At 50.2% G+C, this 16,306-nt stretch overlaps 1 protein-coding gene across 1 annotated transcript in view; it reads left to right on the top strand.

Moving 5' to 3' along the window:
• The window catches only part of SLC3A2 (solute carrier family 3 member 2), a 40,489-nt gene extending 37,340 nt beyond the window's left edge, over positions 1–3,149 (top strand). Inside the window, exons 8-9 of the mRNA XM_037729711.1 lie at positions 2,382–2,487; positions 2,601–3,149. Coding sequence (XP_037585639.1) covers positions 2,382–2,487; positions 2,601–2,963 — 469 coding nt within the window. The 3' untranslated portion in view covers positions 2,964–3,149. The remainder of the gene's footprint in view (positions 1–2,381; positions 2,488–2,600) is intronic.
• Positions 3,150–16,306: the final 13,157 nt, after the last annotated feature.

Here is a 16,306-nt window from a genome sequence, read left to right as displayed (position 1 = left end):
TGCCTGGTACCTGGAAGATGTTTAGTCTGGTAGTCACCATTCATTCATTCATTCCTTTATTCTTTGGACAGAGGGTACTGTGCTAGATTCTGTGCCCTCAGGGGCTCATAGTTTAGTGAGGGAGCCAGACAAATAAGGGAGAAGTACAAGGCAGTGGCTGGGCATGGTGGCTTATGTCTGTATTCCCAGCACTTTGGGAGGCTGAGGTAGGTGGATCAACCAGCCTGGCCAGCATGGTGAAACCCTGTCTCTACTGAAAATACAAAAATTAGCTGAGTGTGATGGTGCACACCTGTAGTCCCAGCTACTGGGGAGGCTGAGTCAGGAGAATCGCTTGAACTGGGAGGCAGAGTGAATCGAGATTGTGCCACCACACTCCAGCCTCGGCAACAGACTGAGAAGCCTTCTCAAAAGAAAAAGAAAAAGAAAAAAAAGAAGCATATGGTAGGGGTGCTACTACAAAGGCATTCGATAGCTTTAGACATGGGGTTACTGTTGGTCCTCGACATTTTTTTTCTTCGAGATAGCATTTCACTATGTCGCCCAGGCTGGAATGCATTGGCATGATCTTGGTTCACTGCAGCCTCTGCGTCCCAGGCTGAAGTCATCATTCCACCTCAGTCTCCTGAGTAGGTGAGACTACACGTGCATGCCACTATGCCCAGCTAATCTTTTTGTTTCTTTACTTTAGAGACAGGGTCTTGCTCTGTCGCTCAGGCTGGTGGTGCGATTATGTCTCACTGCAACCTTTGACTCTTGGGTTCAACCAGTACTCCCACCTTAGCCTGTTGTTGCCCAGGCTGGTCTTCAACTCCTGGGCTCCATCGATCTGCCTGCCCTGACCTCCCAAAGTGTGAGCCACTGTGCCTGACTGCAGCGAATTTTAAAAATCCATAGAGGCGTGGTCTCATTATGTTGCCCGAGCTGGTCTCAAACTCCAGGATGCAAGTGATCCCCTGACCTTGGCCTCCCAAACCGCTGGGATTACAGGTGTGAGACACTGCACCCAGCCATCAGCATGATGTGTATAGAACCAGTTACTCATTTAGTCCGTGGATTTATCTGTTAACACTGAGGATACAGCATTGCATAAGTGAGCTGGAGGTGGTTAGGTAATTAGATATGCATAAATAAAATGCCAGCTGCTGATGAGTGCTATGCAAAAGAAGGCAGGGTAAGTAAGGAGCCTAGAGAATAGGGGGTGATGGGGTTTGTTTTTTTTTTTTTTTTTTGAGACAGAGTCTTGTTCTGTTACCCAGGCTTGAGTGCAGTGGCTTGATCTTGGCTCACTGCAACCTCCGCCTCTCTGGTTCAAGCATTTTCCCTGCCTCAGCCTCCTGAGTAGCTGGGACAACAGGCACACACCACCACGCCCAGCTAATTTTTGTATTTTTAGTAGAGACAGGGTTTCACCGTGTTGTCCAGGATGGTCTCGATCTCCTGACCTTATGATGAGCCCGCCTCAGCCTCCCAAAGTGCTAGAATTACAGGCAGGAGCCACCACGCCCGGCTGGGGCTTGTTTCACAGGGAGTAGCCACAGGAAACCTGGTGAGATAACCAAGCAAAGACCTGAGGGAAGTGAGAGCTGACTTGAGCCATCTGCGAGCTCTCTCGGCTGAGGGGTAACAGCGTACGTGTGAAAACCCTGAGGTGGGAGCTTGCCTTGCTTGTCCAGTAGTTAGCCAGCCTGGCCGTGGTGGCTTATACCTGTAATCCCAGCACTTTAGGAGGCTGAGGTGACTGGGTCACCTGAGGTAAGGAGTTCTAAACCACCCTGTCCAGCATGGTGAAACCCCATCTCTACTAAAAATACAAAAAAATTACCTGGGTGTGGTGGCACGTGCATGTAGTCTCAGCTCCATGGGAGGCTGAGGCAGGACAATTGCTTGAACCCAGGAGGCAGAGGTTGCAGTGAACTGAGATGGCACCACTGCACTCCAGCCTGGGCAACAGAGCGAGTCTCTATCTCAAAAAAAAAAAAAAAAAAAAAAAAAGCCAGACCTGAGTCGGGGGGCTTATATACCAATAAGGATGGGAATGGGAAGAGGGATAAAGGACAGTGGGCCCAGGGGTTTTTTTTGAGACAGGGTCTCACTCTGTTGCCTAGGCTGGAGTGCAGTGGCACAGTCATGGCTCACTGCAAGCTCAAATTTCTGTGTTCAAGTGATCCACCCTCCTGTGCCTCCCCAGTAGCTGGGACTATAAGGACGTAATACTACACCAGCTAATTAAAAAAAAATTTTTGCCAGGGATGAGGGCTCGTTACGTTGCCGAGGCTGTTTTCAAATGCCTGGGCTCAAGTGATCCTCTTGGCTTGGCCTCCCGGAGTGCTGGAATTACAGATGTCAGCCACCATGCCTGACCCCAGGCCTTTTTAAAGTCCTGTTTTCTCTGCTTTTCAGCCTGTGGAAGCTCCAGTCATGCTGTGGGATGAGTCCAACTTCCCTTATATCTCAGCGGCTGTACGTGCCAACATGACTGTGAAGGTAAGAGTTTTAGATGGGCAGAACCTGACCAGTGGGGGGTGGGCTGGGCTTGTAGAAATCTGTACCTAGGGGACCTCCCTCACTCGCTTCTGCTACGTTTTTACCATTCTTAGGGCCAGAGTGAAGATCCTGGCTCCCTCCTTTCCTTGTTCCGGCGGCTGAGTGACCAGCGGAGTAAGGAGCGCTCCCTACTGCATGGGGACTTCCATGCACTCACCTCTGGGCCTGGATTCTTCTCCTATATCCGCCACTGGGACCAGAATGAGCGTTTCCTGGTAGTGCTTAACTTTGGGGACGTGGGTCTCTCGGCTGGGCTGCAGGCCTCCGACCTGCCTGCCAGTGCCAGCCTGCCAGCCAAGGCTGACCTCCTGCTCAGCACCCAGCCAGGCCGTGAGGAGGGCTCCCCGCTTGAGCTGGAAAGCCTGAAACTGGAGCCCCACGAAGGGCTGCTGCTCCGCTTCCCCTATGTGGCCTGACCCCAGCCTGACGTAAACCCACTGCCCTTCTCTTTTCCTCCCCAGGCCTTTAGGGTTCTCGTTTTTCTCTCTCTCTCTTTTTTTTTTTTTTCCTTTTTTTTTTAAAAAAACAGTCTTGCAGATTATAAGTGAACCCCCAAATAGGGTGTTTTCTTCCTTCAAATAAAAGTCACTCCTGCCTGGTGAGGTCTTGTCTTCCCTCTGCTTCTCTCGTAGTAGGAATTTCTCTTCCTCCTCCCCTCCCAGACCTACCCCATAGTGTTTTGGCTAGAGAGTTCCATGCATCTACTCCAACTCCATTATTTACGTAGGGACCAAGGCTCAGAGAAGAGGGGTCCCCCAAAGTCAACAGCAAGAAAGTGTCAGGGCTGGGATAGCACCCGTGCCTCCTCACCCGTGCTGGGCCACGGGGCTCTCTGGACATCTTGGGTCTTGCCAACTCTTAAGCTCATCTCCCTCAGCAAAGGGCTTTAGTGAAGCATAGTTAGTTAGTTGTCCTGTTTTTGCAGACTTGGCCTTTCACGGAGAAAGAGGTGATGGGATGGTCTGTTTTGTTTTGTTTTTGAGACGGAATTTCGCTCTTTAGCCGTGGCTGGAGTGCAGTGGGGCAATCTTGGCTCATTGCAACCTTTGCCTTCTGGGTTCCAGTGATTCTTCTGTCTCAGCCTCTTGAGTAGCTGGGATTACAGACGTCCACCACCACACCTGGCTGATTTTTGTATTTTTAGTGGAGATGGGGTTTCACCATATTGGCCAGGCTGGTCTCGATCTCCCGACCTCGTGATCTGCCCATATATTGGCTTCCCAAAGTGCTGGGATTATAGGCGTGAGCCACTGCGCCCGGCTGGGTCTGGTTTTTAAAAGGTATTTCTAAAAGATACTAGAGGTCATGCATTCAAGAATTGGTTGAACACTCAGCACATGCTAGAAACTCTCCATGTCCTGGGGTTATAGCAGGGAACACAGCACAAAAATTCCTGCCTCCTTGGGGCTGATACTCTTGTGGAGAGACAAAAGAGACACAGCAGTTACAGTACAGTGGACACGGTGACAGTGTTTTTCTGGAGGGAAAAGTAAAGCAGAAAAGGCGTCCCAGGGTGGTGGGGCGCAGAGGAGGCCTCACCAAGGAGGTAACCTGAGTAAAGGAGTTCACCTGGTGAGTATCTGGGGAAGGCTTCCTGGGACTGGGGTGGGGCCTGGCTGATGTGAGAGAGGAGTAAGAGATGAGGTCTTGGCCGGGCGCGATGGCTCAAGCCTGTAATCCCAGCACTTTGGGAGGCCGAGGCAGGTGGATCATGAGGTCAAGATATCGAGACCATCCTGGTCAACATGCTGACACCCCGTCTCTACTAAAAATACAAAAAATTAGCTGGGCATGGTGGCGCGCGCCTGTAATCCCAGCTACTCAGGAGGCTGAGGCAGGAGAATTGCCTGAACCCAGGAGGCGGAGGTTGCGGTGAGCCGAGATCGCGCCATTGCACTCCAGCCTGGGTAACAAGAGCGAAACTCCGTCTCAAAAAAAAAAAAAGAGATGAGGTCTTACCAGCAAGGAGCGGGCAGATCATGACTGTTGTAATGAGGTGGTCACTTGGGGCACAGAGAGTTTGGCAACCTACGTGGTTAGAGGGCATGGTCCCCACAAGTTTGTCCTCACTTCAATACCAGCTGTGAGTGTAGTGGTCCCCATGACCACCTTCAGGTAGGTAATAGGCTAGAGTGATTCACAGAACTCAGGAAGGTACTGGGATTATGGTTTTATTACAGCAAAAGCAAACCCAGAGCCAGCCAAAGGAAGAGAGATCCTGGGGCAGGATCTGGGAGGGAGCTAAAGGGGAAGCTTCCCCCTGGCTTCTTGCAGTGGAGTACGGGTACGGCTTCCCGGCCTTGATGGAGGTGTAACCAGAGAAGCTCCCTCGATCCTTGGGTGTGCTGAGTTTCCCTTGCTGCTTAATCGCATAGTGCTCTGTGGCTGACCTTTAATCGTCAGCCCCAGCTGGAGCTTTGGGCTAAGGCCTTTAGTTGTCTTCATTTCTCCCAGAGGTTGCCTGTCCCAAAGCTCAGGTCGTAAATCACAGTTATCACTGCCGCTCCTGTTAGCCAGGACATTCCGTGGGTCTAGAGGGCCAGTAGCCGAGGGTAAAGGCCAGACTGCCGAGTGAGATTAATTCTTCACTATCATAGGGTCCGAGGGAGTGGAATGGGAGTCAGTTGTTGGAGGGTTTTGAGCAGAGTGACATGGTCTCACTTGGAATTTAACAGACTTACTAGCTGTTGACTAGCCTGCAAGCTGGGACGCCAGTAAAGATGGTTTGTTCCTGCAACCTAGGATGCTTTGAGGATGGCAGTAGTGGAGGTGGTCAGAAGTGTTTGGGTCCTGTGTTTATTTTGCAGGCAGATCCGCAGTATTTGCTGTGGGATCCTGCTGCAGTACCAGTGATGTGCGCAGGCCTCATGGCCCTTGGGGTTAGTTTGGCCCTCCTAGCTTTCTTACAGAAAAGAATAGGGGCTGGACACAGTGGCTCAGGCCTGTAATCTCAGCTCTTTGTGAGGCTGAGGTGGGGGGAATCACCTGAGGTCAGGAGTTCGAGAACAGCCTGACCACCTATATGGCGAAACCCCATCTCTACTAAAAATGCAAAAATTAGCCAGTTGTGGTGGTGGGCACCTGTTGTCTCAGCTACTGGGGAGGCTGAGACAGGAGAATCACTTGAACCTGGGAGGCGGAGGTTGCAGTGAGCGAGATGGTGCCACTGCACTCCAGCCTGGATGACAGCAAGACTCAGTCTGGAAAAAAAAAAAAAAAAAGAATACGGGTCACTGGTGCAGGCTTCCCTTACCATGTTCTGTGGCCTGGGGTGCGCCTGGGCCTCTGATCTCTAGGGGAGAGAGAGATCAAGAGATTAAAAGACCCAAATTAAGGCCCAGGATCCTGAGGTTGTCAGCACAGTTCCTGAGAAGACACCCAGCCTGCTGGACCTTGGCTCCCCTCTGCCTAGGTTTCTCTTCTCTCTCAGTAACCCCCCCCACCCCCCGCCCCACCTCCTGGCTCTTGCCTGCTCTGGGCCTCTTCCTGAAGCTCCCCACCCTTCCCTCTCCATGTCCTTTCCCAGGGTCCCAGCTCCAGCCCTCCCCCTTTCCTCCTTCCTCTGCCTCCTGGACTCCCCTTTTAGGCAGTTTTCATCATGGTGCTGTTACGGATGGAGCCTCATTATGGTTCTGTGCTTATTTAATTTTCATCTTTCCCCCTGTCCTAACCACTAAACCACCAGGGAGATTTTCACTTAAGAAAAATATGGTAAGGCCAGGTGGTGGCTCATGCTTGAGCCTCCTAGCACTTTGGGAGGCTGAGTCGGGAGTTTGAGACCAACCTGGGCAACATAGTGAAACCCCTGTCTCTACTTAAAAAAAGAAAATTAGCTGGGCATAGTTGCATGTGCCTGTAGTCCCAGCTAACCTGGAAGCTGAGGTGGGAAGATCACTTCAACTCTGGAGGTTGAGGCTGCAGTGAGGTATGATTGCACCACTGCACTCCAACCTGGGTGACAGTGAGGCCCTGTCTCGAAAAAAAAAAGGATTGTAAAATACTATTTATTTTTGAGATGGAGTCTTGCTCTGTTGCCCAGGCTGGAGTGCAGTGGTGTGATCTGGGCTCACTGCAACCTCTGCCTCCCGGGTTCAAGCGATTCTCCTGCCTCAGCCTTCCGAGTAGCCGGGATTACAGGCATCCACCACCACATCCGGCTAATTTTTGTATGTTTAGTAGGGACAGGGTTTTGCCATGTTGGCCAGGCTGGTCTTGGAACTCCCGACCTCAAGTCATCTGCCCTCCTCGGCCTCCCAAGTGCTGGGATTACAGGTGTGAGCCACTGTCCCTGGCCATTAGCAAGCATTTTTGAGTTACAACTTTCTGGGTACAGGGGTGAACAAGACCCTGTTCTGACATGATTTCCACCTCCAAAAGACCAAATGCTTGAAATTATAAGCACTGAGACCCTCTTAAGGATTAAGGGCACCACATAATGAGATAATTGGTTTAATGAGACTTTCACTTTTAAGTCATTGTGACACACCTAGGACGACTGTGGGGACCCCATTTACAGAGGCTGGGGGCTCGGAGAAGTAAAGGGAGGGACCTTCTAGACATAGCAGTGGAGCTGCCATTTGGACCCAGGCCTTAGCACCATGGTCAAACCCCATGTGCCAATGGACTTGGTCCTTCTTGGGATCACTTGAACTCTGTTACCTGCCCTTCGATCTCGGGCTGGGGAGCAGGTGGACATCTCCGTCAGCCTGAGCCATTCTTCTGGTTCCAATCAATGTGCTACATGTTGGAGACATAAACTGGACTAAAATACTGTGTTGCTGATATGACCTTCACTGATTGGGAGTGAGAGCAGATGTGTAAGTAATCGCCTCCCTGAAATAATGGCTGTGGAGGACCAGAGTCTCTGATGGGCAGAGGAGGAGTTTAACCTCAGAGGGATCTGGGAAAGCTTCTGGAGTCTTCATTTGAGCTGAGACTGAGGTACCAGTAGGCATTCATGTTATGCATGTGAAGGAAAAGGCCACCGGGTATAGGTGACATTATGTACCACTGCTCAGTTGAGACAGCATGACAAGTGTCAGCAACTGTAACTGGGACATAAAGCATGATTTTGGACAATTTGGGAGAGTGGTGAGGGCCAACCAGAGGCTGAAGTTTAAAGGGCTTGAACAGCCATGGCTCAAGTTGTCTATATTTTACCACATCATATAGATTAGTGACTCCCGGCCTGCTTATTCAGAATCCTCTGGAAAAAATTTTTCCCATCCAAATTATGCCAAATCGGAATCTCCAGGGGGGATATGCCATGAAACTCCAAGGGTGTGAGCTTGGAAGTTAATTTTAATTTTATGTTATTACTTTTTTTGAGAAGGAGTCTCACTCTGTTGCCCAGGCTGGAGTGCAGTGGTGCGATTCGGCTCATTGCAACCTCTGACTCCCGGGTTCGAGCGATTCTCCTGCCTCAGCCTGTGGAGTAGCAGGGGTTACAGGTGCTTGCTATCATGCCTAGCTAATTTTGTTTTTTTGAGACGAAGTCTTGCTCTTTTCCTACAGGCTGGAGTGCAATGGCATGGTCTTGGCTCACTGCAACCTCTGCCTCCTGGGTTCAAGTGATTCTCTTGCCTCAGCCTCCAGAATAGCTGGGATTACAGGCACCTGCCACACCTGGCTAATTTGTGTATTTTTAGTAGAGATGGGGTTTCATCATGTTGGCCTGGCTGGTCTCGAATTCTTGACCTCAGGTGATAAAGCCGACTTTGGCCTCCCAAAGTGCTGGGATTACTGGCGTGAGCTGCAGCTCCCGGCGCCTGGCTCCCCACTGGAAGTTTATTTTTAGCCACCTTCCCCAAAAGATTCTCAAAGCAGGTCAGTGTTTCCCGTGTGCTGACTTACGCCTGAGGGCAATGATAAGAAAGAAAAGCCTTGAATTTTTTCTCCTGGATGTTCTGATTTAGAAGGTCTGGGATGGGACACCAGAATCCATGCAGCAAGCTCTGGTAAGAACAAGAGAAAGAAGAAAGAAACATTGCTCTTATTGATGGGGAAACTGTTCACATGTTCTTGGCAGGGAATGGCTTGCCCAGGTTTGAGCTCCAGGAAGCTCCTTCTATACTTGTTGTTGAGGAGGAAGAATTTTCAGGTGGCTGAGACTGGGTCAGGAGCCATTTTGGAGGCTGTTGGAAAATACAGTCCAGTAAGATTAAGAAGTTAAGGAGGCAGGCCAGGCTCGGTGACTCACATCTGTAATCCTAGCACTTTGGGAGGCCGAGGCAGGCAGATCACCTGAGGTCAGGAGTTCGAGGCCAGCCTGACCAGCATAATGAAACCCTGTCTCTACTAAAAACACAAAAATTAGCTGGGCATGATGGTGCACACCTGTAATCCCAGGTAGTCGGGAGGTTGAGGCATGAGAATCGCTTGAACCCGGGAGGCAGAGGGTGCAGTGAGCTGAGACAGCATCACTGAACTCCAGCCTGGGTGACAAAACAAGACTCTTTCAAAAAAAAAAAAAAAAGTTAAGGGGGCAGAGGCTGTGGGTTTGGAGAGGAGGGGATGGCTTGGAGAGATATTTCAAGAGAAGAAACTCCAGGATTTGTAACCTCCTAGGTGGGATAGATCGGATGTGAAGGGAGAAGAGAGCTGTGCAGTAACTCCAGAGTTTCTAGCTTAGGTGACTCGGGGTGCAGGCTGGGACCATTAAGCTGAGTAGGGGAGGCAGGAAGAAAAGTAGCTGAGGGTGGGAAGCTGATCAGCTCCATGCAGATACACTGGGTGCCCTTATCCTTGCAGGTGGAGGTTTCCAGCAGGGGAGAGTCTACAGCTCAGCAGAAGGCAAGATCTGGGAATCCTGGGGATTGAGGTGGGGGGGATTTGCCATGAGGATAAATGATGCGTGTGGATGGAGAAGGGTAGAAGGGTAACACTGGAGCCCTGAGGACTGGCAACTAGACTGGCAACTGTCTGTAGACTAGACAGTTGAAGAGAGACCCACATAGAGGGCAGAGAACAGAGCCTGCGGCGGGGGATAGGAAGACAAGAAGAGGCCAGTTGGTATCAGAGTAGATCTGTCCCAGGTGGCTTCAGATTTGGTGACAAGGAGAGCATCGATGATTTCTGGGTGACCTCCAGACTACTTCCAGGGGAATGTGGAGAAACGGATTTTTCTAATTTCAAGGGTGAGAGGGATTTGTACATATTTCTAGATAGTATCAGTTGGAGCACCTGGTTTTCTTTTTTTTTTTTTTTTTTTTTTTTTTTTTGAGACGGAGTTTCACTCTTGTTACCCAGGCTGGAGTGCAATGGCGCGATCTCGGCTCACCGCAACCTCCGCCTCCTGGGTTCAGGCAATTCTCCTGCCTCAGCCTCCTGAGTAGCTGGGATTACAGGCACGCGCCACCATGCCCAGCTAATTTTTTGTATTTTTAGTAGAGACGGGGTTTCCCCGTGTTGACCAGGATGGTCTCGATCTCTTGACCTCGTGATCCACCCGCCTCGGCCTCCCAAAGTGCTGGGATTACAGGCTTGAGCCACTGCGCCCGGCCTCTACAAGAAGTTTTTAAAAATTAGTGTAGCATGGTGGTGTGCACCTATAGTCTCAGCTACTCGGGAGGCTGAGGTGGGAAGATCGCTTGAGCCCGGGAGTTCAAGGTTATAGTGAGTTGTGATCACACCACTGCTTTCCAGCCTGGGCCCGGCCTAGCACCTGGTTTTCTTAAGCAGTAAAAGAATTTATTGGAAGGCCACCAGGAACTGCCAGGAGGAAGCAGAACCAGGCTTGGAAAATGGGCAGGAAGCAAGCGCCAAGAAGCAGGAAGTAGAATTGTCTTTTAACTGGAACAGCCTGGGATGCTGCCACCGGGGGGCATTCTGCCAAGACGTGTGTGGCTGGGCACAAAGGCGTGCTGCATGAAGGCACTGGCCACCCTGGATGGGACGTGGGTGGTGCTGAAATTCAGAACATGTTCCATTTGCAATGGCCCTGTGTGTCCCAAGTTCAAGGACAAAGGGGATCATCTTTTTTTTTTTTTTTTTTGAGACGGAGTTTCACTCTTGTTACCCAGGCTGGAGTGCAATGGCGCGATCTCGGCTCACCGCAACCTCCGCCTCCCGGGTTCAGGCAATTCTCCTGCCTCAGCCTCCTGAGTAGCTGGGATTACAGGCACGCACCACCATGCCCAGCTAATTTTTTGTATTTTTAGTAGAGACGGGGTTTCACCATGTTGACCAGGATGGTCTCGATCTCTTGACCTCGTGATCCACCCGCCTCGGCCTCCCAAAGTGCTGGGATTACAGGCTTGAGCCACCGCGCCCGGCCTGGGGATCATCTTTTACTTCTTACCCACAGACTATCTCCACTGTAATCCCAGCTACTCAGGAGGCTCAGGTGGGAGGACTGTTTGAGGCCAGGAGTTTGAGACCAGCTTTGGCAACACAGCGAGGCCATGTCTCTAACAAAAAAAAAAAAAAAAAAAATTGCCCAGCATGGCACGTGCCTGTAGTCGCAGCTACTTGGGAGGCTGAGGTGGGAGGATTGCTTGAGCTGGGGAGGTTGAGGCTGCAGTGAGCCATGATTACACTACTGCACTCCAGCCTAGATGACAGAGCGAGACCTTAAATCTAAACACCAAGAAACAAAAAACAGGGCTCTGTCCAGTTGCCAAATCATGCATCCATGGTACTGCCACTGCTCTTCAGGGACACCCTTTTACAATTCACACAATAATGCTGATGTGGTCAGTGTGACCCTAGAAATAGAATAGTCATTGGTGATTTTATTTTGTTTTTTAATTTTATTGTTGCTCTGTCATTGAGGGTGGAGTGCAGTGGCTCGATCTTGGCTCACTGCAACCTCTATCTCATCAACAGTGATTTTCTTTTTTTTGAGTCGGAGTCTCGCTCTGTTGCCAGTCTGGAGTGCAGTGGCGCTCTCTTGGCTCACTGCAACCTCTGTCTCCCAGGTTCAAGCAATTCGCTGCCTCAGCCTTCCGAGTAGCTGGGACTACAGGCATGTACCACCACACCCAGCTAATTTTTGTATTTTTAGTAGAGATGAGTTTTCACCATGTTGGCCAGGATGGTCTTGATCTCTTGACCTCACGATCTGCCTGCCTTGGCCTCCCAAGTGCTGGGATTACAGGCGTGTGCCACTGTGCTCAGCCTCAAGGGTGATTTTAAGGTTTTTGGGTTGAGCACCTAGAAGATTGGATTTGCCATTTAATGAGATGGGGAAGACTGCAGAAGGAGTGGACTTACCAGGAGAAACAGGTGGCTGAGTTTGGGCTTTCAATGCCTTTGAAATCTTAGACATTAAAGTGGAAATGTCAAGACGTCCATTGGACATACTGCTCTGCCGTTCACAGAGAGACCTGGGCTGGAGAGGTGAAGTGGGGGTCCTCTGCACAGCTGGTATTTAAAGCCATGAGGTGATAGGAGTAAGCATACAGAGGGCTAAGGAGAGGGCCCAGGACTCAGCTCCTCAGAGGTTGGAGAAATGGGGGTAGGCCAGCAATATAGACAAAGCAAGAGGGGACAGTGACATGGGAAGAGGGGTGTGACCTGGGGACCAAGCGAGGAGGAAGGGGTATACGCTGTCAAATGCTGCTGAGGGGTCAAGTGAGAGGACAGAGGCCATGGAGTCTTTGCTGACCTTGACAAGAGTAGTTGTGGCTGAGGTGAGGGCAAGAAGCCCTACTGGAGGGAGTGTGGAGGGACGGGAGAATCTGGAGATAGTGACTACAGATGGTGTTGCTTTAAAGGGAGGGAGAGGCCTGGCACGGCAGCTCATGCCTGTAATCCCAGAATTTTGGGAGGCTGAGGTGGGCGAATCACTTGAGGTCAGGAGTTTGAGACCAGCCTGGCCAACATGGTGAAACCCTGGCTCTACTAAAAATATAACAATTAGCCAGGCATTGTGGCACGTGCCTGTAATCCCAGCTACTCAGGAGGCTGAGGCAGGAGAATCGCTTGAACCTGGGAGGCGGAGGTTGCAGTCAGCTGAGATTGCACTACTGCACTCTAGTCTGGGCAACAGAGCGAGATTCTGTCTCGAAAAACAAAAAATTAATTGAGAATTAATAATTGCATAGATTTATGGGGTGCCCTGTGATGTTTTGATATATGTATCCTGATTGCTTTTATTTTCTCCAGTGAAAGAGGAAACAAGATCATCAGCTGAGAGTGAGGACTGGTGTCTCCCAAGTGTCGGAGGTTTGGGGAGAAAGGAGAAACTGGAATAAACACCCCAGACCTTATTCACAGTGTCTGTCTGGGGATCAGTAGCAACCACAGTAACTACTTGTTGCAAATGCAGATTCTCAGGTCTATCTAGCCTATTGAGTCAGGGTCTTGCTGCCAATCAGGCTAGAGTCAGTGGTGCCGTTATAGCTTACTGCGGCATTGAACTCCTGGGCTCAAAGGATCCTCCCATCTCAGCCTCCTAAGTAGTTAGGACTGCAGGCATGCACTACCAACCTGGCTATTTTTTTTTTTTTAAATAAATGAAATATATATATATTTTAGAGACGAGGTCTCACCATGTTGGCCAGGCTGGCCTTGAACTCCTGACCTCAGGTGATCCACCTGCCTCGGCCTCCCAAAGTATTGGGATTACAGGTGTGAGCCACTGCCACTATGTCCGGCTTTTTTTTTTTTTTTTTTTTCCACTTTTTGCAGAGATGGGGTCTTACTGCATTGCCCAGGTTGGTCTCAAACCCCTGGCCTCAGCCAATCCTCCTGCCTTAGCCTCCCCAAGCACTATGATTACAGATGTGAGCCATTGTGCTCAGCTGAAATCTGCACTTACTATTTTTTTTTTGAGATGGAGTCTCGCTTTGTTGCCCAGGCTGGAGTGCAATGGCCTGATCTCCACTCACTACAATCCCTGCCTCCCAAGTTCAAGTGATTCTCCTGCCTAAGCCTCCCGAGAAGCTGGGGCTACAGGCACCTGCCACCTAATTTTTGTATTGTTAGTAGAGATGAGGTTTTGCCATGTTGACCAGTCTGGTCTTGAACTCCTGACCTCAGGTGATCCGCCCACCTCGGCCTCCCAAAGTGCTGGGATTACAGGCATGAGCCACTGTGTCACGCCTGGAAGCTGCATTTTCACAAGATCCCAGGTGATTCCTATGCACACTCAAATTTGATAAGCTCTGATGTAGGAGTGTGGGAGAACAACTGTTAGAGAGACTTGCAAGTTGATTGCCATGTAGTGGGCGGCGGGAGCGACTGGCCTGAGAGCAACCTCTCAGCCTGCTTTTGTTTCTCTAGGTGCTGCTTTGAAGACTCCAGATCCTTCTAACTAGTGGTGACCAAAAAAAAAAGTATGATAAGAAAGAGAAAATGTGCCCTCTTCTTCTGCAGCAGCAGAAATAAAAGCAGATTCTTTTGTGCATGGTAAAACCATCTTTGCAAATGTTATTTCTAACAAGGGAGTCCTGTCAGACAATTAAATTTATGAGACTTGCTTTGTCCTGGGAAAGTAACCTTTAACTTTTAAAAAGCTTGTGATTCTGATTGCTTGTCTTCCTTAATAATGTGTTGCCCTGGCAATAATATTTAAATTCACATCTCTGTTTTCTAGAAGGTGTAGATACCTGCGAGTTTTCTTTGTTAAGCCAGAGGGGGAGCGTTGACACATCCCTCTTCTCCCACGCACATGAAGTAAAATCAACCCAGTGACTGCAAGATCTCTTAAACAAAGAATTTGAGAATCTTGTCTCATTTAAATCAACATTCAGACCAGGTGTGATGGCTCACGCCTATAATCCCAGCATTTTGGGAGGCTGAGGTGGGGGGATTGTTTTGAGTCCCGGAGTTTGAGACTAGCTTGAGCAACACAGTGAGACCCTGTCGCTACAAAAATAAAAATAAAAATAATTAGCTGGGGCCGGGCATAGTGGCTCATGCCTGTAACCCAAGCACTTTGGAGGCCAAGGCGGGTGGATCACCTGAGGTCAGGAGTTCAAGACCAGCCTGACCAACATGATGAAACCCCATCTTAAAAAAAAATAGTAATAATAATTAGCTGGGTGTGGTGGCATGCTCCTGTAGTCCCATCTACTTGGGAGGCTGAGGTGGGAGGATACCCTGAGCCCAGTAATTTGAGGCTGTAGTGAGCCACTCCAGTCCAGTGACAGAGAGAGACTCTCAGCTCTTTTTTTTTTGAGACAGAGTCTTGCTCTGTTGCTCAGGCTGGAGTGCAGTGGTGCCATCTCTGCTCACTGCAACCTCTGCCTCCCAGGTTTAAGCGATTCTCCTGCCTCAGCCTCCCAAGTAGCTGTGACTACAGGTGCCCGCCCCCATGCCTGTTTAAGTTTTGTATTTTTAGTAGAGATGGGGTTTCACCATGTTGGCCAGGCTGGACTTGACCACCAGACCTCAGGTTATCCGTCCGCCTTGGCCTCCCAAAGTGCTGAGATTACAGGTGTGAACCACCACATGGCCCTCCAACTCTTAAAAAAATACCATGCGGGGGCACCAAGCTGGACGTAGCGGGCATGAGGAGAGGTGGAAGCTGAGAACAGACACTTTTGGGAATAAGGCAAGGGAGTTGAGTGAGGACAAGCACAAAGATGCAGGGAAACGCCATGAGGCTCCAGAGCAGAGGTTAGGAACCTGTGTTTATTCTGGTGCCAATCTGCAAGAGAGTGGGAGCTTTTTCCAGCAGTGCTGGGCTGCCATGTGTCAGGTCAGAGAAGATGGATGGTGGCATCGACCCAGGTGGTGAATTTGTGCTAGAAACAAGGAACCGGAGGATTGTGACTACCGGTGGTGCTGAGGAAAGACTGCATGGTCCAGGCTGCTCAGGGAAGGAAGGCACTTGCTGAGGAGGGGCAAGGACAGGGCCTGGAGGAAGGTGAGAGGCTAAGGGGCTGAGATGGTGAGAGTGGGAGACATGGGGTTTTAGCTCTTGAAGAGGGCGCAGTCGAGGACTCTGGATTTGGCTGACATAGGGTAGAGGGTAAGGTCCTTGGGGCTGAAGAGATCCTGACACTGGCATGGTTGAGTTGAGTGGGTCACCCAGCCAGGACGGTGGCCAGATTTAAGAGGAGGAAAGCATGGGATTAGAGATCATTTGGGGGTGGAATCCTTGCTCTATCCCTGCCTAAATCTCCATTTTTTTTTTTTTTTAAAGAAGGATTCCTGTTCTGTCACCCAAGCTGGAGTGTGGGGGAGTGATTTCAGCTCACTGCAACCTTCACTTCCCAGGCACAAGCAATTCTCCTGCCTCAGCCTTCTGAGTAGCTGGGATTACAGGCGCACACCACCATGCCCGGCTAGTTTTTGTATTTTTCCGGTAGAGACAGGGTTTCACCATGTAGGGCAGGCTGGTCTCGAACTCCTGACCTGGTGACCTGGTAGAAGGCCCATCTCAGCCTCCCAAAGTGCTGGGATTACAGGCGTGAGCCACCACACCCAGCCTTTTAATATTCTTTTTTTTTTTTTTGAGACGGAGTCTTACTTTGTTGCCCAGGCTGAAGTGCAGTGGTGCAATCTTGGCTCACTGCAACCTCTACCTTTTGGATTCAAGCGATTCTTCTCCCTCAGCCTCCCAGGTAACTGGGACTACAGGTGCGTGCCGCCCGTCAGAGAAGGAGATAGACTTCCTGCCTGGTTCTCAGGTGTCCAAGGCAGCAAAAATGTCATACAGTAATCATTTATTGGCCAGGCACAGTGGCTCACGCCTATAATCATGGCACTTTCGGAGGCCAAGGTAGATGGATCACTTGGGGTCAGGAGTTTGAGACCAGCCTGGTCAACATGGTGAAACCGCATCTCTACTAAAAATACAAAAATTAGC

The sequence above is a fragment of the Cebus imitator genome, unplaced genomic scaffold, assembly GCF_001604975.1.
Source record: "Cebus imitator isolate Cc_AM_T3 unplaced genomic scaffold, Cebus_imitator-1.0 Scaffold316, whole genome shotgun sequence".
NCBI classification, from domain to species: Eukaryota; Metazoa; Chordata; class Mammalia; order Primates; family Cebidae; genus Cebus; species Cebus imitator.
The sequence above is the reverse complement of the archived record's forward strand: the minus strand, read 5'-3'. Positions and strand labels throughout refer to the sequence as shown.